Raw genomic sequence first — 20,657 nt, forward strand, 5'->3', positions numbered from 1 at the left:
TCCCGGTGAGTGCTCGGGCTGCCGCCGCGACCGGTGCCAAGCGGTACCGCTGACCGCCGGCGGTTTCTCGGGGCGAGGCGGGGGCCCTCGGCCCAACGCCGGCGGTGGTGCGGCGGGGAGGGCGGGTACCCGGGCCCTGTCGGCCCTGGGGAATGGCCGGCGGGTCAGCACTCCGGCAGCCCGGGCGCGGGGCGGCGGCTGGGCCGGGCCGGGCCGGGGCCTCTGGTCAGCCGAAGCAGTGGCTGCGCTGCCCTGGCTCGGTGGGAGCGGAGCTCTGGGGCTCCTCGGAGAGCCCCGGCTCTCCGCGTCACCGGGACAGGACTCGCCCAGCCCGGTGCTTGGCCGTTGGCTGTGGCCAGCTCTGGAGGCACAGGGGGAAAGGTAGGGGCCGGGCACGTATCTGAGGCTATGCCTTCACCGATTTTCTTTTTTTCCTGTTCTGTGAAAACGAGGGTGTCAGGCCATAAGCAAGATAGCTGGTCTCATCTGCGGCTCTGGGGGTCCCTTCCTGTTCCTCTGTCAGATAATTTTAGAAGGTGGAAACTAGTAAGTTGGCTTTGAGTGTCGCTGCAGTAGCCCAAGCTATTTCCACCTGTGAATCAGCCTTTTTTCAGTTATAGTGTTAGACTTTCAGTGGGTCTTAACCCATGTGTGTATATATGTAGTGTAACTTGATTATGCAGGCTTTAAGTAAATGTCCCTTTTTCATATTATCTTTTAAAACAGCTGTTTAAACAGCTGTTATCTGTTAAAGCTGTTATCTTTTAAAAAGTTTGCGCGTTAAAGAGTACTGCTTGTTTAGCTAGACAAATTTTGGTTAGAGGTTTATACTAGATGGATAGGCAGTCTGTCTCTTCAGAGCTGTTTCACTGCTGTTTATAAAAACCCCAGTATTTCTGCTGCCCCTGTTTTTCAGCAGCAAGTGAAGAGGTCTTGGGAGTCTGTGCAGTAGAACGATGACCTGGGAGCTCAGTGCGGAGGTGCCCAGGCTGCTTGTGCTGAAGGCAGTTCAGACTGTGTAGACCTCATGGCCTTGCGCAGCACGAGGCCTGCTTGATACAGCCTGGATTGTTTACTGTGGGGCCCTGCCAGATTTAAACCTGTTCAGTGCATTTGTGGAGTGCTGCATCAAAGCTAAAAAGCTTTTGCAGAACTACAGATGCTCTGAACGCAGCATATACACATTCTGCAGTGCAGTCACTGCTAATGCCCTTCTGGCTACCTGCCAACCCAAGCTGCCTACCTGCTAGGACAGCTTATGTGTCTTTTTGTCTGTAGTGTGGCTCACAGCTTGGATGGACTGTATGTGAAAAGTTGTATTAATTTCTATACTGGGCATCCCTTAGTAATCCTGATGGCTTATAAATCCTTAATGTGCCAGAGAAAGCAGTTGATATTAAAGTGCTTAAACTCATCCCATTAGCATAGTATTTGCATTACTCTCATTGTAAAGGTGTTGGAAGAAGCTTTTGGAGTTCGACAGTGGAAACATTTGGGTTTTAGGACATAATTAACTTTTTGTATTTGGAGATCTGTGGAACTCTGGAAACTAATTTTAAATATTGAGTATGTACCTGGCGGCTGTGTGTTGGTCATCCTATTGACTTTCTTAGCTCTTATATCTAAGTGTTCTAGTTAAGTTTTGTCCATGGCTGCAGTTCTAGCAGCTCAAAGCTTACTGAGATGCAATGCTATTTTTAAACATGTTTTTTTGCATTGTTGTGATTTTCATGGGAAACAAGCTTGAAAAACATTTTGAACATCTGTTCTGCTGACACCCTTTAGTAGATCATATTGATGATAATGCTTTTTCAGAATTATTCTGCAAGAATGTGACTTGCGTGCATCGTAAGGAAAGCTTGTTTTCCCACTTCAGATGTCATGCAGAAGTCCTCTTCTAGCAAAGCAAGAAGATGGACATCCATATCTTCTAATGTACTGATCTGCAAATATTTTACAGGCAGAGTTCCTTAGGAAGCAGAGACTTAATTTTTTTTATGAAATGTCGAGGTACATGGTAATGTATGTCACTTTGGAATTGGGTCTACATACAATGCACATTAAATCTAAAATGTGTAAATATATTTATTTGCATCATTTGCTACACCTGAGGCCTGTACTTAGACTGAATGTATTTATCCTACATCTTCTGAAACTTCTGGAGACTTTGTTCTGCATTGTGGCCTCAGTATTGGAGGGGTTGGACTGGCAGTTGTTTGTTATTTTTTAACCTGCCAACTTCATGACAATATTAACTCTCAATTAGGCAAAGCAGTCAGGAGGTTGGCTTGCATAGGTGACTTATTTTATCTACTTTGGAATATGTCTTTTTACTTGTTTATAAACACATTCTAAGCCTTGCTTTTTGGGGCCCGTGCAGCTAGTAAATCTCAGTGTGTATATAATGAGCTTCTTTCTATCTTACCTAGGCTGGAGCCCTATCTCTTAAAATAAGAGTTGTAGCTAATGATGTATTCTTCATTTTACTAAATGGACCAGCCTTTCATGTCTGTTTTCTTCTCTACTCATTTGAGGGGGACAGCGGGGAAGTCCCAAAAATCTTGAAAACTCTGAGCTACTTTGATTACGGAGGCTGTCATTATTGGGAAGTTTGCTTTTAATTCTAAAAGGAGGGAGTCAAATGTGAGATTCTGAATTCAGCTATCAGCAAGGGAGTAGTTTCAGTTGGGTACAAGAAACCAACTGTGAGATTGGAAGACAAGAAGTATCTGAAGTGCTGCATTTCAGCAGTAACCATGGCACTGCATATTTTTTGCTCTTCAGACAAATTTTGGTTTGCCCTTTTTCAGAATTTTAGATTGCTGTTTCTGTCATGTGTTCTTCTGACTATCTTGCCACCTTGTATAGGAGGTGGAATAGTTTAGCATGTTGACTAGACTGTGTGTACCCTTCAAAAATTGGCTTTCTGTAGTTTCCTAACTGTAAGCTGTGGTATGCTTTAGGCTTATGTGTAAGATTTGTGTCTCTAGTGAGTGAAAATAGTCTGGTTTTTCAATAAAGCCATTAAAAAATACAACGTGAATTTTGCTTATTAAAATGTGGGTATGTTTGTAGGGTTACTGAAATGGGAAATTCAGTTTGATTTAGCATAAGGTAGATGAAGTAGAACCAATAAATAATGTTCAATTTTGCTAGCAAAATATTTTGCTTCTGATCATACTGTGTTTGCAGGGTGCTGAGCTTAGGCTATTCTGCTTGGTTTTATTCTGTCATGTAGCATATTGCTGATAAGATAAAAAGCAGTTAGCATTCTTTCTGGAAGTCTGTCTGGACTGTTCTTTCATGGTGAATTCAATGCACAAATATTCCAGACAGTGAAATGCTTCCTAATTGCAGTGTGGTATCTCTATTTTTAAGTAGGCCATCAGGATAGCCTAAAATTAACTTCAGGCCAATATTTCCTAAAAATAACTCTAAAAAAGTAAAACTTGTGCACTTTCTGGAATGCAAAGCAGATTTCTTAACGCAAAAGATACTGGAATAATTAATTTGCTAAGGCAGAGCTTCAGCTAGTTTTAAATTTAATTTTTAATTGTTTTCCAGATTCTTCTGAGTTGTACTTGAAGCCGCCAAAATGGTTCTAGCAGATCTTGGAAGAAAAATAACTTCAGCGCTACGCTCACTGAGCAATGCTACAATTATCAATGAAGAGGTATGTAGTATGCATGTGTGATGGCACTTACATTTAGAAAGCAAGAGTTCTGGGAAAAAGTTCTCAAAGGCTGATGAGAAGCTTGAAGTAGGTTGACGTTATCCTGAGGCTCTTTTATTCCTTCAAATGAAATTTCTAGCTAGGGTTTTTAACCTCCTGATAGTACTGCCAAAACTTAGAACCAGATTTAGATGTGTAATCACCTCGGGCATAGTGGGTCACATGGTGAAAGGGTCCTTGAGCCTGGTGGCTGTACTTAGAGATTAGTGTTCTGAGGAGGTGATGCTGGAGGAGGCAATATGTGCCTCAGTTTGGGTGGAAGGTAGGCTGTGAGACTACATGGAGTGCTCTCATTTATGTGTGTGTGCACAGCTAGACTATGGCGATGTGTACTAGGCTGCTAGAAGCTGAAGTGTGGAAGAACAAGTAGCTTTCAATGCAAACTTTGCTGTCTGAAATGTGAGGATTATGTTATGTTTACTGCCTTTATATTCAAACCAATACGGAGTGTGGTTCTGGAAGCTATTTAGGTTGGTATAGTCTGTGCTTTTTTTAATTAAGAGTTTGAAAGTATAAATAAGTGTTTTCTGTTATGGACTGAAAAGCAAGATGGAAAACTAAATGATGTGATGGTTTAGAAGTGCCTCTGAGTAAACAAATTGCTAGAAACTCCTTTCAGGTAGGCAGGCAGGTGGCTTAAAGTAACTAAAAAGTAGGCTTATCAAGGGTTGTAGGGTTGGAATTTGTGCATAGAGGAAAGGTTTTAACAAATCTTCAGCTGGGAGACAAAAAAATCCTTAACTGAATCAAATATAGGCCAATTAATTTTTTTTTAGCAGTAGATACTTTTCTTCTGCAAAAGCTCAAGCTGTGCAAATGAGGTCATTTATGCAGGTGTTACTTTCAAAAAATCTTTTTGTTCAAGACTTTTCACTTTGAAAAGTCTTAGAACTACTAAACTGGGTTCCTGAGGCACCTGTTCACCTAAAAGGCGTACCCCAGAGCAGCAGTCCAGTTTCTGCTGAGAACGCAGATGGTAGTGTGTCCATCTTGCATTTAAGGAATACTTTTATTTACAGAGATTGTCTTGTGTTAAGAGATTTGTTTGTGGCTTTCTGCTACAACTGTAAGGAGTACCTATAGGGAAGTTTAGGAAGTATTGCTACCATATGAGCTGCTGTTGTCCTTAATGCAATAGGTGGTGTTCTGTGTTACTTTGTTATAGTGTGCATATTGCAGATTGAGGACCCTTCTTTTCCAGTATTGCCCTTTCAAATTTAAATTGCATTTACATAGGAACAAATGCATAGACTTTTTTTGTGACAGTCAATGTAATGATAGGACTGCATGCATTTAATTTGTAAAAGCCTTGGATATATCATAAATACACTTTCGCATTCCTATTTTGAACTAATACTGGCCTAGTCAATACTGTGTATCGTAAAACCATTTTTCTTTTATACTCCAAAGGTTTTAAATGCTATGTTAAAAGAAGTATGTACAGCATTACTGGAAGCTGATGTTAATATTAAACTTGTGAAGCAACTCAGAGAAAATGTCAAGTAAGTGAAATAATCAAAATGCATTTAACTTCTAATATTTGTAAAAGTTGTAATTTGAGGTTACAGAAGAATAACTAACTTCTAACTTTATACGGTTTTCTTAGACACAGCTAGTTTACCTTTAACAGGAAAGTACAGTTTGAACTAGATGTCTAACCAGTTCCATGCAAAGAATCCTTGTCAAGTTTAGCCATTATTGCTGTTATAGTCTTGTTTCAAAAAACTGTTGCTGTCATCAGTTGAGTGGTATAATAAACAAGTTCTTTGTTACTTCCTAGACACCTCATCTTCACATGGTCTGTGCTGGATATAAATAGATCTGTGTATATGACCAGTACTGTTACCTTGGCTATTTTCAGATGTGTAATTCAAGTAGATGCAAGTCTGAAAGATGCAAGTGTTTTAGAAACCTGTTTTTGTCCTGCATACAGAAATAATATGTCCAACGCATGTCTCTTCTTAAGTATGTCCTATCTGAAAACTCAAGGCAAATCAGAGTGCTGTTCCAGTTGCAAAGACTTCATTTATTACTAGGTTAAAGTGATGCTTTAAGTTATGCTAGTGTTTCATGGTTTTCCTAAACTCAGGTCTGCAATTGATCTTGAAGAAATGGCATCTGGCCTTAACAAAAGAAAAATGATTCAGCATGCTGTCTTTAAGGAACTTGTTAAGGTAGGACTTCAAAATTCTGTATTATGCCACTTTTCTTGTACAGCCTGGGCTGTGGAAGCAGTACAGTAGCAAGCCAAGCTTTAAGGTTACTGTGTGGTACCTGCAGTTATGTTTTCCATTGTAAGGCTTCTTACTATTGCAAACAGTAATATTCTTCTGATTGAAACTACTTCCTGGGCATTTCTCAGATTAACTTCAATTTAAGCTTCAAGTTCAGCTGTTGTTACTCTTCAATTGAAATTTAAAGACAAAATAAGGGGGTGAAGTACTACTAGTTTCTGGACTGTCTTTGTCCCAGAAACATGCCTTTGCTGCCCGAATGAAGATTTGTTCAAACTACTTATAAGCCTTTGAAAAAGTGTTAAGTAACAACCCAGCAGTTCATGGCAACATTTCTCTTTAATCTGCCTTGGTCAAATCAGCACCTAGGTATCAGTATTCTGTCCTCCTTCCAGTTAACAGTACAGTTTTTTGTTCTTCCATAGCCTGTGCCCACCCATATGATGGCTGTCTGTAATGTATATACCTTCTACTCATTCAAGAAGTGAGGCAGCAACCCTAAAAAGTCTTCTGTACTGTAGGATTCTCACCAGAAGAGGTCATCTTGAGCAGTGATGGTGGGGTGGAGGTCATGTTTCTGTGGTGGTTGTTATACTTGTGCTGTATATACAGGCCACCCTGACTTTGGTGCTTGGTGTTAGAAAGAAATTAACACTGTTATTGTTACAGAATTATTATGCATAACACTATATACTATAATTATCTTGCACAGGCTGTTGCTGTTCACTGTAAATCAGCAAGCATTTAAGCCAAGACTAGAATATGCAAAAATTGGTTTGCTCCATTGAATATAAAACCAGGCACCTAGCATGACTGTGATGCTGACTGTTCTGTGCTTCTAAAATTCAGTTCTGCAACATACATTATACTTTGTTCTTTAGCTTGTAGATCCTGGAGTCAAAGCATGGACACCTACCAAAGGAAAACAGAATATTATAATGTTTGTTGGTTTGCAAGGAAGTGGTAAAACAACGACCTGTTCAAAGGTAACTTGCACTGAATCTGTTTGCCTGGATTTTTTTTTTTCTTGGGGGAGGTGGTGGTCATTGGACTCCTTTGGTAGGATTTGGTTGTGATTTGTGCTGTTTCTATTAGTAGGAAAGTGCTAACTGATTACAATGTAGAGATATTTTTGTAGAGGGGTTTCTGAGATGAGATGAATGTCCAAAGTAATATTCTTTTGGGGCAATTTATGGCTTGTAGGACTTCCTTCAAGTTTTTTTTAAACTAAACTCTTGATGAAACAATACTGTATATGGATAAGAAAGATTTTTTTTCTATTCTTTGCTTTCTGGGTTTAAGACTAGTACTATGAATGGAACCTATCTCATTCCATTACCTATTTAGAGGAACCAGTGGAAGTTGGCCTCTGTGTTAGATAGCTCAGTTAAGTATGAGTGGGTGGTGTGAAACATCTTAGAGCCCCCAATTCATTGAGGAAATTTGGATTTGTATTTACAGCTAAAAAGGAATGCTCTGAATCGATGCTTAACCTATTTATGATGGTTGTTGGGAGGAAAAATTACTCTGTGGAAAAAGACTGATGCATCTTTGTTGCTTTTTTCAGTCATCTGGTTCTGAGATTCACACATAGGCTATACCGAATATATCACTGCTCTGATTTCATAAGACTTTCCTAGTGCTTCTGTAGGCAAACTATATTTTGGAAGTTTGTCTTTGGTCAATCAAATGTTCCGTGAATATACATTGTACCAGTGAAGCTGTTACAAGAGAGTAAGGATTCCATCCATTGCTTTAAAACATGTCCTTGCTCTGGAAGTACAGAAAGAGCTGTACAAGTTGTAGCCGTTACAGTACTTCAATATTAAGTACTTACTGCTGCGGGTAGTTTCTAAAAGCTAGTCCTATCTGCAGTATTAACAGTAAGCAGAATCCAGGAATTAGTAGAATGGGAACTGGAATTATTTGTAGTCATTCCTAGCTCTGGAAACTGAAATCAGAAGCAGAGTCAAGCAGCTGTTTTCATCTTGCCATTAATAATTAATTGTATAACATACTTTTCTAAGTAACAGAGAGGCTAACATTTAATACTTGTACAATCTTACTAAGTGATCTCAGTTATAGGAAGGCTGGCTTGACTTTGTGTCCTCTGTATGTACTTCAGTGACTTATAAGCTGTAATACAGTGTCATGCTTTCTAGTGGGATTTTGGTGTAACTACTTGTTTTGGATTTCTTTTCACAGTTAGCATACTTCTATCAGAGGAAAGGTTGGAAGACGTGTTTAATATGCGCAGACACATACAGAGCAGGTAATATGGTCTTTAATGATGTGGTTCTTTAATACTTGCAGATTTTTTTAAATAGTCCCTTGACTATACCTGTCTTACAGGTGCTTTTGACCAGTTAAAGCAGAATGCCACAAAAGCAAGAATTCCCTTTTACGGGAGGTAAGCATCTTTCAGAATCAGTTTGGAGAATGATTCAACTCCAACGATGTATTGTTCCTTACTGAACATCTCACACTAAGCCCCATTCAGTGTTGCCTAATTACTTAGATTTTATTATAATATTTTCTCTGATCAGATGACAATTCTGCCTAGTTCAGTATACTGGCTGCCAGTCATAGCAGGTAGAGATAGTGTAAGAAAGAGATCAGGCATCCAGCGGTAATTCTGTTGAATGTTCTTTCAGTGTATAGCAGTTTATCGGCCTTTACCAGACATATTCAGATTTTCAGGAAGTATCTTTGCAGATCAAAGGATATGATTTTTGGACCTTTAATTTTTATTGCCAAGTAGGGGCAGCAGTGGACCTAAAATAGCTTCTATAAAGCAGTAAATAACTTTACCCTAAGCTTCACTGGGTGTGTACTGTCTAGGTGCTCAGTTAAATCTTGTTTCAGAGGAGGGCTAGTAGAACTTAGTGCAGTCTTCAACAGGTGAGACAGACAGTCCTTTGTGCTTCGGTTTGCTGTGAATAGTAAGGGCAAATGGCTTAGGAAGGCATATTTTTAATCAATTTTTGCTTGACATACAAGGAAGTCCCTCTTGAAATCCAGATAGATTTACAGTTCAGTTTACAGTCAAGTGATGAGCGTTTGAATTCATTTCTTTGGGAACAAAGAATTGCATATATATAGATGTTTCTCTTTGTGATCAGTTATACAGAAATGGATCCTGTAATTATTGCCTCAGAAGGTGTTGAGAAGTTTAAGAATGAAAACTTTGAAATAATCATTGTTGATACAAGTGGACGTCACAAACAGGAAGACTCTTTGTTTGAAGAAATGTTACAAGTTGCTAATGCCATAGTGAGTAGTTTTAAGAAATACAATGACTTCTGTTACAGTAATTTGACTAGAGTTAATTTATGTTTATCTCCTAAGGTTCTGTGTGGATTTTGCTCCTCTGGAATGTGTCAGTGCTTTAACTCCTAGATTATATTAGAAATTACAAATGGATATGAACAAACAAGAACTGGATGATCAGTACTTGATAGTTCTGTGTCAGTTTTAATTCTTGTGTCTGTAATTCAAGGATGCTTGCACATAACTAGACTACTGTTCCTGCTTTAACTGTTCCTTTTCAGGATCTTTGCATTGAGAAACTAGATAAAAGAACCAGTCTGATCTGGTTTCCTGTAGCTATGTGTACTAAATTTCCTGTAATTGTCTGAATAAGTGCCCTGAAACAGAGAAGATGATTGGATAACTTTCAACAGTTTTGATATGTAAATGAAGCTGGTGTTTCTTGTATGGCTTTAAAAAGTCTGGCTATTTGTTTGATTCTGTGGTCTTGCATGACAATATGATGCTTCCCACACAACTCCCACTAATGGCTAACTTGTTTTCAGAGGAATGGATGTCTTAAAGCTCTTACTGTAAAACTAGAATATGTTGTTAGCCATTAATTGCTTGTAGATACTAATTACCTTATTGGCTCAGATACTGGCTAAAATCACTCAAAACATAAGTAATAACTGTAAACCTATTAAATTTTAATATTCTGCTTTGTAGATGAGTCTTTCACATAGTAACACAGCATCAGAGTTTTAGAATGGCCTTTAGACAGTACTGTTGATAAAACAGTTGCCCTTTTGCTTTATATACTGTTATTGCAGTAAGTTCTGCTACTGAACATAATGCACGAACACTGTTTAAGAAAGCAAGAAATTATTATTTTGTGTGTGTCTCATTTCTCCCAGCAACCAGATAACATTGTTTATGTGATGGATGCTTCCATTGGCCAAGCTTGTGAAGCTCAAGCTAAAGCTTTCAAAGATAAAGTAGATGTAGCTTCTGTTATTGTTACTAAGCTTGATGGACATGCAAAAGGAGGTGGAGCTCTTAGTGCGTAAGTATTGTGATGTTATAGTGTCCCAACATCTGGCCATGCATGGACAACCATGAAATGTGTTGCTGTCTTGCAGAAACCTGTCCTGTGAAAGTGTCACTGTCACACGCATAGAATCTGAGATCTAAGTCAGTAACAGTTATGTTCTTACCCCACTTCTGGTGGATAGGATCACCCATTGATGTTTAACGTCAGTCAGAATCAGATATTATGATGTACTTCCAGTACAGTAGTGTGTATGGTCACATCAGACTTCTGAAAACAGCATCAAGCAATTATATTTACAGCATCTTGCGTCCCAGGAGATTTTACTGAAAAATATAAATTTGAACTTAACAGATATGGCTTGCCTGAAAAGTTTTGCTTCTCATTTAATACACAAGGTTTGTTTCCAAAAGGGGAAAAACTCTAGCTAGTTATATCTAATGGCCTTAAAACTGCGATGCAAATCAAACTTTTGGATTGCTGGTGTCGAGCAATTTGGTAAGAAATTAGTCTGCAGTCATACTTTCCCGAATTCCATCCTCATTGGACTTCCTGTGTGCTGTATCTTGACAGACACTATTGACTAGGAAATGTTACGTTTTATCTTCAGCCTTACATGATGGCATGTCAGACTAATCTCCAGATGCATTTCAATGATACAGTTTGTATGGAGCTGAGATGATTTATCAAAACAGCTAAAGTTAACAGACACAAACTTACTAAATCATTGTCTGATCTTAAGTGTTAGAGTTCTTAAACTGGCAAATGTATTTTGCTGTTATTTATAGTGTAGTGATGGAAAACTAAAGAGCAAAATGAAAATACCAAAAGCTTGTTCCAGTTGTCATGTGCTTGTATGTGTTAGTTGTGCTGGTTTTGTTCTATACCTTCTGTAGACTGGAAGCTGAGTTTATCTGAAAGCTAGTGCCAGTGATTGATTGGTGAAGAGGTTCTGATTTTTCTTATGTCTAAGCTTTTTTGTTGAAAATGGGATTGCTGTCTGTTGTAGGAGGTACCTTGAAGAAAAAGTAATCAATGCTTGTGTTGTGGTTTAACCCCAGCCAGCAACTAAGCACCACACAGCTGCTCACTCACTCCCCTCCCACCCAGTGGGATGGTGGAGAGAATCGGGGGGGCTGGGGGGGGGGGGAAAACTCATAGGTTGAGATAAGAACAGTTTAATAGAACAGAAAAGAATAAACCAATAATGATAATAACAAAATGACAATAATAATAATCAAAGGATTGGAATATACAAGTGATGTACAATGCAATTGCTCACTACCCGCTGACCGATGCCCAGTTAGTACCCGAGCAGTGATTCCTCCCAGCCGCAGTCCCCCCAGTTTATATACTGGGCGTGATGTCACATGGTGTGAAATACCCCTTTGGCCACTTTGGGTCAGCTGTCCTGGTTGTGTCCCCTCCCAACTTCTTGTGCCCCTCTAGCCTTGTTGCTGGCTGGGCATGAGAAGCTGAAAAATCCTTGACTTAATATGAACACTACTTAGCAACAACTGAAAACATCAGTGTGTTATCAACATTCTTCTCGTACTGAACCCAAAACATAATACTGTACCAGCTACTAGGAAGACAATTAACTCTATCCCAGCCGAAACCAGAACAGCTTGTCTCTTCTGACCTCCCAATATTGGGATAAAATGGAGATTGTTTATTTTTCTTTCTTTCCTCTCAGTTTCTTAAACTCAGCAATGAAAATAAGCAACTTCTATTTCTGTTGATGATTTTTTCAAAGCAGAGTTTGTATTTTACAGAGTTCTAGTTAGAGAAATATCTTGTCAGCTACTCCCAGCTACCCATCCTAAATGCTGGATGTTTTTCCGTTAATAGTTTGAGGAGTAACAAAGATACTTCAGTGAGGATGCATTGTGTTGATGATGCCTAGCTAATTATGTTAATAGGTGGTACAAAAGATGGGTGGTTTTTGAGAGGCCATTTTATAAAAGGTGTTTTATTGCAGAGTTGCTGCCACAAAGAGTCCTATTATTTTTATTGGAACTGGCGAACACATAGATGACTTTGAACCCTTTAAAACACAGCCTTTCATCAGCAAACTTCTCGGTATGTACTACGTACAACTGTACTTAAAAGACACTTTCAATCGGATAATAGAAAGTCAAAGTGTAATTTTTTTAATTGTAACTTCAGAGTTGTTGTTTTTTTTTTCCCCCAGGTATGGGTGATATTGAAGGATTGATAGATAAAGTAAATGAGTTAAAGTTGGATGATAATGAAGCACTCATAGAAAAGCTCAAACATGGTAAGTTATTTCCAAGGCCTGAATAGTGGGTGTATTACCTGCCATGATTACATCATGGTTCTCTCAGATGTAGACCACTGAGTTAATTTGTATTATGTGTTAGAGACAAGTAACTTGTTTCCTGTGCATAGTGAAGAATGGTTATTCTTTCTCTGATAAATGTGGCAGGCAAGTAAATTGAGTTATGTTTTTGAGTGGTAAGTCTGTCAGACTATAACTCTCTATAACTGCAGAATATCTCTTTAAGTGTCTGCCATCTAAAATGGTTTAGCCATGTTGATAATGGAGAAGAGGTTTATGTATCTACTTATCTATGCAGTGTAGTATTTAACTTGTAAATATAAAATAATTGAGAAAGGACAGTAAGACCAAAATGCTAGTGTGACTTTTGCTAATCTTTTTTTTTGTTGTTGTTGTACTTCAGGTCAATTTACGTTAAGAGATATGTATGAACAATTCCAAAACATCATGAAAATGGGACCATTCAGTCAGATCTTGGTTAGTTATCCCCAAAATCATTTTATTTTACCAGATTTTCATTTATATTTGACAAACATGCTGTAAACTTAAAACTCTTCATTGAAACTGGTGCTAGAGTCTGGGCTTTATGTTTTTCAAAAAGGTGAAATAATTTGCCTATTGCAATACATAACTACTGAACTAAAACTTGCTGTCCATATTTCCGGCTGTTTAACTAAAGTTAGCTTTGCCTATTCTGACATGGCTTTTGTTTTCCATTTTTAAAACAAGGGTATGATCCCTGGTTTTGGAACTGACTTCATGAGTAAAGGCAATGAACAGGAATCAATGGCAAGGCTAAAGAAACTGATGACTATAATGGACAGTATGAATGACCAAGGTAAAACAAATTTCACTCACTATTTTTTTTTCCCCCCCTCCATTTTTTAACAAGCTTATTTACAGAGATTTTGGAAACAAGTTGGATATAAGGCAGCATCTACAGTGACAGAAAATGATGAGAAGCATTTATAACTCTTAGAAATGGCAAAGATATGTATGTGTGTCTCAAACTTTCCGAATAAGTCTAAATATTTAGAGACATACCTTGACAATTGCTTGTTGCTGCTCTCTTATGTAGAGTAGGTGGGATTTTGAAGCATTCTATTGGAAATTAATGTATTTTTCATACTGTAAGTGTGCTTCTTTAATTATTAATGCTATACTTGCAAATTAAAAAGCTACATTCATCTTTAATCTGTCATTGCTGTCTTTCTTCCTACCCATCCTCAAATTTACATGGTGACATAGCCTGGTCTCTGGAATTCAAGGTGTGTTGCTTCTAATCCACCCATAACTCTTGCAGGACAAGTATGCTCTTACCCTTGTGCTAACCCCTTTAATAGGGCTTAAGACCAAGTAAGTATGCTGAGAGCATGATTTAGTCAGGTGACATTTTCTATCATAGTGATTAACATAGGAACATAACATCTCTTCAGTACTATTCCCTAGAACATTATATCTCAATTATTTATGTAAAATTCTGCATTATCACTTCTAAAACTAGGGTTTTGTTCTCTGGCTCAAAACTAAATTCTCGACAATAATGAGCACAAATTTGCTACAAGCTGTAACAGATTTTAATGTCAGTAACTGAATGGATTTTTATTTTCCATGCTGTAATTGCAGAACTTGACAGTACAGATGGTGCCAAAGTTTTCAGTAAGCAGCCAGGAAGAATCCAAAGAGTAGCAAGAGGTTCAGGTGTTTCTACCAGAGATGTTCAGGAGCTTTTGACCCAATACACTAAGTTTGCACAGATGGTGAAAAAGATGGGAGGCATCAAAGGGCTTTTCAAAGGTAAAAAAAAAAAAAAAAATTTCGGGTTTTTTTTTTTTTTTAACTCAGTGGGGAGGTCACTTGATGTGTGAACACAGAGGAAATGTGAAAATGTCGGTTAGGCGTTGGAAGAAGAGAAAGAGAGTTGTAGCTCACTTATTTTCATGATGTTTGAAAGCTCTTTTATGTAACTGGTGAGAGCTGCACTGTTCTTCGTGACACTAATGTGTAACTTAGCAGTGAAAACTACTGTATTTTTGGCTTTATCAATGTAGACTTCCTTACTGCTACAATACTGACACTTCAGTCTGTTATGTGGGGCACAGGGACTGTTGATCCTTAAAATACTTTTAAGTGGCTGATGTAGTAACTTTTGATCATGGACTCTAATGGATTTGAATCTGGAATTAGGAGGTAAAATTCTGGTTTGTTTTATTTTTAGCCCCATATATTAATCCACTTTCTTACAATTGCTTCTTTTTTTTTTTTTTTTTTTTTTGGGGGGTGATATGTCAAAGAATGTAAACCCATCTCAGCTGGCCAAACTGAATCAGCAGATGGCAAAGATGATGGATCCAAGAGTTCTTCATCATATGGGTATGTGTTGCCTTTTACAGCTTCAAGAGAGGACTAGCAATTACGGTGGAGCCTTTGAAATATAGTGAGGAAGGTGATGTGAGAATGCGTGTGTAGAAAGTTTAGTCCGTATGTTATGAATGCTTTGCACTTACCAGTGCTTAATCTAGTCTTTTCGTTTGGATTCAGCTCCCAAAATGAGCAATTGGAGTGGTATCTGGTGAAATAGTAAAGTGATGACTTGAAGCTTGACTGTGGTAAAGCAAATTTATTCCTAAACTTCCCTTCCCTTCTCTTCTAAGCTTTGCCTCAAATAATTAAATTTGACAAGAGCAGCTTTAAATAAATACTCCCATACTCGAACCTTACTAATGGATAACAGTCATTCCTTCAAGGTTATTTTTGTCTAGATCTTAATGCACAGGTCATCTTAAAACCTACTTTAAGCCTGGTGTTTTGCAGACCTTTCTGTAACTGCTCAGTTGTCCATTTTTGATAGCCATTTAAACCTGGCTTGGGCTTTTGCATTTGTATATTATTGAAATAGTGTGTGTGCTGTAATGAGGCCTCAGAGGCAAGCTGTGCTTCAGAGTTAATTAACACATCTGTGTTCTTGCTTATTTTCTGCAGGTGGCATGGCAGGATTGCAGTCAATGATGAGACAGTTTCAACAAGGTGCTGCTGGGAATATGAAAGGCATGATGGGATTCAATAATATGTAAAGAAGCCTTAATAAAAATGGACTTGGTTGACTCTTCTTTGCAACTTCAGTGAAAGAATTTGCTTTCTTCCTTTTTACAGTGATGGGGGGAGTGGTCTTTTGAAATCTTATTCAGGCTTCTCAGTTTCTACATCTAATTTCTGAAAACTATTTTTGCTTAAATTAGTTCCTCTCCATTAATACCTGATGGCACAAAGAGTAATTAAATTTAATAAAACAATATCATGATGTAAAATTTTAATATTTAGAGACACTTTTTAATTGTTTACATCAAATGGCAGCCATTATATTTGTAAACAACCCTGATCTTTGGTTATAGTAACATAAAATGTCACAAATATACTGTAAAATAAAATTTAAGTGGTTATAAACAAGGGAATGGCCTGTTTCTTCAGTTCTTTCATAACTGTCCTTTATCAGTATGTAATGAGATTATTTCCTTGTAGTTTAACCCCAGCTGGCAACTAAGCACCATTTTTTCAATTCTCCTCCTCCCCCCCAGTGGGATGGGGAGGAGAATTGAAAAAAGTAAAACTCATGGGTTGAGATAAGAACAGTTTAATAACTGAAATAAAGTATAATAATTGTAATGAAAAGGAAGATAACAAAAAAAGGAGAGAAATAAAAGACAAGTGATGCACAATACAATTGCTCCCCACCTGCTGCCCAATGCCCAGCCAGTCCCTGAGCAGTGATCCACCTGTCCCAGCCAGTCCCCCGCCCCCCCCCAGTTTATGTACTGAGCATGACATTCTATCCCTTTGGCTACTTTGGGTCAGCTGCCCTGGCTATGATCCCACGCAGCTTCTTGTGTACCTGCTTGCTGGCACAGCATGGGAACCTGAAAAATCCTTGACTTGGGATAAGTGCTACTTAATGCACTGATGTTTTAGTTGTTGCTATCAACATTATTCTCATACTAAATCCAAAATACAGCACTGTACCAGCTACTAGGAAGAAAATTAACTCTGTCCCAGCTGAAACCAGGATAGATTTGTTTCTAATTACTCTTGTAACTTATGTTTGGCATAGATACTATAAGAATAATTCAGTATCTGAAATGTGCTGTTGCTGCTCAGGTGTTCTTAGAGCATTTTACAAGGTGGATGTGCTGTGCTGAGGTTTGTACAAAACTTTGTTCTCCAGAATTTTATCGTTCTTTCCCTGTATGTAAAGAATGAAGTGATTAAAAACATGCAGGTATGTAGGTCTTAAGCTGTCTCATATACTGAAGATAATCTTCATACCAGGCTGCCAGTTAAGCAGTTCTTTTGTTATGGAGATAATTTCTAATATGTAGTAGATGGAATTCTGTGTTGGTACTGAACTTAAAGACACAGATAGCTGTATCTGACAGAGCATATTGCCCTAACTCGGCTACAATCTGATCTTAATTTCCTATAGCATTTCTTTTTAATATTTCAGTTTCTATGTTGGTCTCAAAAGGGTGAAATCTATAGGCATACTTCAGAAACTAAGTAGACCAGATGAACCTTGAAATCCAGTGTACACCTTGGCAAATACAGTAAGATATTTCACCCTTAAGGCAAGAAGGTATATTATGAATTTATTTTAATATACTGCAGAATGCTTGGGTTGTAAATGGACACCCGTCTCTGTTGCTTAGATAAGATAAAAATTAAATGCAGTAATTCAAACAAATGTGTCCCTCTGTCAGCCAGTTCTTTGAGAAGGTGGCAGCTAACAGCTGATGGCGAATAGCTTATATAGGTAATTATGCTCCTGTGCTAATAAAACATAGGTGTGCTGTAACTTAGTTTATAATGTGGAAGTATCTTCTGCACCATTAGTGGTATGTGTATTCAATGTATGGAGGATGCTGAAAAATCTTAAGGTATGCCATTTACCTACAGCACTGCATTTTATGTATAGCATTAGTCTGCAAAAGGCTCAGTTAAGTTGGTCTTAGTATTTTAAATGTAACAAAAGGATGAGTCCTTGCATATCACCAGCTTGAGGGCGAGCTGTCCTCAGCTACTTAAGTGGTGTCTGTTTACTAAAACTGTTTATCTTTTTTTATAGTATTTTTCAGTTCTTGAGCAGTAGAAACCAATGCAATATACAAAACCATGCAGCAGAGAGTAGCGAATAAATCTTGGTTTGGAATGTAGTCGGTAGGGGAGAGTGGATGGTTAAGTTGAATGCTTTTGTTGTAAATTAAACATGAACAGTCATATTGAGGATGAACAGTGAAGCATTGTGTGTCTGGACAGGCTCAGTCAGACTGTCAAGTTACCAACAATTAACACTTTCTATTTTCAATTCATTGCATATATTTACTTTTAGTCTTTGGTTCACTTTCCAAACTACTACCACTGCTAGCAGACAGGAAGAGAGCTGTCACTAGCTGTGTGTTGGCAGAGGCAAGAGCAAGTTCAGAAAGCATTTCCTTTGAAGTATAAGGTGTGTTAATTGTTATTTCTAAGGTATATGCTGGAATAAACAAATAGCAGTATATTGCTCTTACCTTAATGTGCTAGGTAGAAAAGACTTTGGAGCCTGCTTGGAATAATTGCCTAAAGATCTCAAGTTTAAAAAAAAAAAATCATGTTGGAGGAACTTAAAAGCCGAGTTCAACTGTATAGGAGCACCTATAAAATTCTCTCACAGCTTTATAAGGGAACAACACTTTGGGAGCGTGGGCAAAAATTTTTGTTATGTTTGTGGATCCTGCAGAGCACAATGTGTAGAAGAAAATCTCAAAGTTGTTGCAGGAGAACAGAAGCTATCATGTTCTATGTGTTCTCTCAGTTTGGTATTCTGAATTAGAGACTTAATTGCATCAAGCTAGGAGAGGCCATGTAAAACACTGCCAGCAAGTACCACGAGTAACAGCTCCCCCAGCGCCATTTTCTTGCATTAGGTTTCTTGTACTCGTCCTCCACAGGATCTCACCGCCTCCTGCAGGAAAGTTTTCTCTGGCATACACGAAGCCTGAGAAGTTAGAGGCAAACAAACTTCACTGGAAGTACTTAGAAGACTGAAGTCTACCTTTCTGTGTATATCTTACTGAAAGCTGTTACTGCTGCTCAGACAAGTTTGTCTGCTGTTTTGGTGTCTGGACACATGGCTAAATGAAGTTCATCGAGAACTTGGAAGTAGGTAAGGAAAGGTTTAGGTAATTAGGCAATTGTAGCGCCCGGGGAAGGCCACTAGAAGGAGCCAATGGACAAGAGAGTAACATACAAGATAAGCTCAACTCTATTTCTGTTTTAGAAGTGCATCCTTACTTCAAAATCGGTGACATCCTGCAGTCATTCTTTTCCTCCGCTATGGGTTGTTAATAAGCTTTGACATCCAGCACACTAATACAGAAATAGGCATCTGTTGCATGTTTACTTTTTTGAAAGATGGTGGTTGTTCTGTAAAAGTGGAAGACCTTCACCAGCTGTGGAATAATTATGTATTGTTGGTGCATGCTTTATCAGTTTGCTGCCTTTTTAAGGAAAATCCTACCCACAGGGCTAGAAGAACAGGTTTGATGGAATTGTTTTGCTCCTTCAAGAAAGAGGAGGACCTCGGCAGTTCAAATATCCTGTTATTACAGCTAGGGCAAAGGATGCATGTAGTTCATGGCAACTATTCTTAAGAGGAAACAGTTACGATGGTCAATAGATAGCTGTGTGATAGGAGCTGGACAATTAAGTATTAACATACACAAATAGCCATGGAAAAGAACAAGCATGGGTTTATTTGTTAACAGTCTTTACCCTTCCTCAGGACTTTCAATATTGACACTTGCTAAATCTATTAAACTTGTCTAAGTTGCAAACGCTAATTGTCTGGGAGGTGAAAGATTAACTCCAGTCTTACTATACAGCTGCTGTAATCGCAGTAGAGGCAAAGGAGAGCAAGTTGGCTGGCTGATGATTTAATGCTGTTCTTTAAGAGCTGCGACCCTATTTCAACCAGTCCTTATTAAACAGAATGTAAACTCTAAGGGTAAGAGGTATTTATGTGTCCTTACATTAGTTTGTTTCTCTGCAGTTTTTGTGTTAATGTACAAACCAGGTGCTCAGTCCTGTGCTATCTAAAATAGTACTCTAATCTTTCTTTCACGTGTTTCTGCAATCATATATTCGATAGTACATTCTGTCTGTCAGCCCTTTTCATAAGGGGAACATTTGCTGCCTTGTGCTAGAATAATTGTAAATCTGGTACCTCTATACTTTACCTGGGACTTTAATTTGTCATGGGATCTGGATAAGGCTTTGTTAATGTGACCAGTAAAGTGCCTAAGAGCCCATCTATGCTACAGACTATCATTCTTTGCCAGCTGTTCTTAATGATGGCTCTTGCTGTCACGTAAGTAAGTGCACATTACAGCCATTGGCTCCAATGCCTTGAAGAAAAAAAAAAAAAGTAAAAATTACTCGCTCCTGAGTCCCATAAAAAGGGTGTTTCCAGCTGTTTTCACTGGCAGTCGGCATTGGCTAAGGTGCCTTTTGCCCCTGGTTCCGGCTGGGCCACCGCCTGCAGCAAGGCCGCTCAGCGCGCCCCTGGGGGAAGAGGACCCCCAGCTCTCGGGCGGGGGTAGCTGAGCAAGCCCCTCACCTGGCAAACGCGTTTCCCTGCCTGCTGGGAATAAACGTTATTTTCTCACCCAGGCGCGCCCCCGGGGCCGTGGCTCCCTTGGTCTGCATTTCCGCCTTGTTCCGCGGTTCGTCCTTTAGAAGGTGTTGGTTTGCCCGAGCCAACACCAGGTACTGAAAAGCTTAGCCAGCCCGGCTCTTCTCGACAGAGAGAGGGAGGGAGGACTCCGGAACACTGTCTCAGAGTAGTCCTCTATTATTTCGCCGATTTTTACAATCGTCTCGGAAGACGGCATGCGCGCTTCCCCGCAGCACGCAGGGTTCTCCCTCCTTGCCGAGGGGCTGCGCTCCCCCCCGTGCGCGGCTACGGCTGTGCCCGGCAGCCCGGCCTCCTCGCCCGGGTCTCTTCCCCGGCTGCTGCCGGGCTGCGGGGAGAAGAGAAGGGACCGCGGCCGACCGCCG

The 20,657-nt window shown here is 39.1% G+C and overlaps 1 protein-coding gene across 2 annotated transcripts in view; it reads left to right on the forward strand.

Annotated features, from left to right (window-relative positions):
- The first annotated feature begins 357 nt into the window (after positions 1-357).
- Positions 358-20,657, forward strand: part of LOC104841770 (signal recognition particle 54 kDa protein) — a 36,527-nt gene continuing 16,227 nt past the window's right edge. The window contains exons 1-16 of one of the 2 annotated variants that reach the window (XM_010583643.1): positions 358-381; positions 3,565-3,673; positions 5,144-5,235; positions 5,823-5,907; positions 6,849-6,953; positions 8,173-8,239; positions 8,320-8,377; positions 9,090-9,240; positions 10,134-10,282; positions 12,249-12,349; positions 12,462-12,548; positions 12,973-13,046; positions 13,299-13,407; positions 14,196-14,368; positions 14,849-14,942; positions 15,552-16,015. In XM_010583643.1, coding sequence (XP_010581945.1) covers positions 3,596-3,673; positions 5,144-5,235; positions 5,823-5,907; positions 6,849-6,953; positions 8,173-8,239; positions 8,320-8,377; positions 9,090-9,240; positions 10,134-10,282; positions 12,249-12,349; positions 12,462-12,548; positions 12,973-13,046; positions 13,299-13,407; positions 14,196-14,368; positions 14,849-14,942; positions 15,552-15,643 — 1,515 coding nt within the window. In that variant the 5' untranslated portion in view covers positions 358-381; positions 3,565-3,595 and the 3' untranslated portion in view covers positions 15,644-16,015. Of the gene's footprint in view, positions 382-2,677; positions 2,726-3,564; positions 3,674-5,143; positions 5,236-5,822; positions 5,908-6,848; positions 6,954-8,172; positions 8,240-8,319; positions 8,378-9,089; positions 9,241-10,133; positions 10,283-12,248; positions 12,350-12,461; positions 12,549-12,972; positions 13,047-13,298; positions 13,408-14,195; positions 14,369-14,848; positions 14,943-15,551; positions 16,016-20,657 lie in introns of those variants that run through there. The other variant, XM_010583644.1, reaches the window with a different exon arrangement.

The sequence above is a fragment of the Haliaeetus leucocephalus genome, unplaced genomic scaffold (assembly GCF_000737465.1).
Source record: "Haliaeetus leucocephalus isolate CR32 unplaced genomic scaffold, Haliaeetus_leucocephalus-4.0 Scaffold932, whole genome shotgun sequence".
Classification (NCBI taxonomy): Eukaryota; Metazoa; Chordata; class Aves; order Accipitriformes; family Accipitridae; genus Haliaeetus; species Haliaeetus leucocephalus.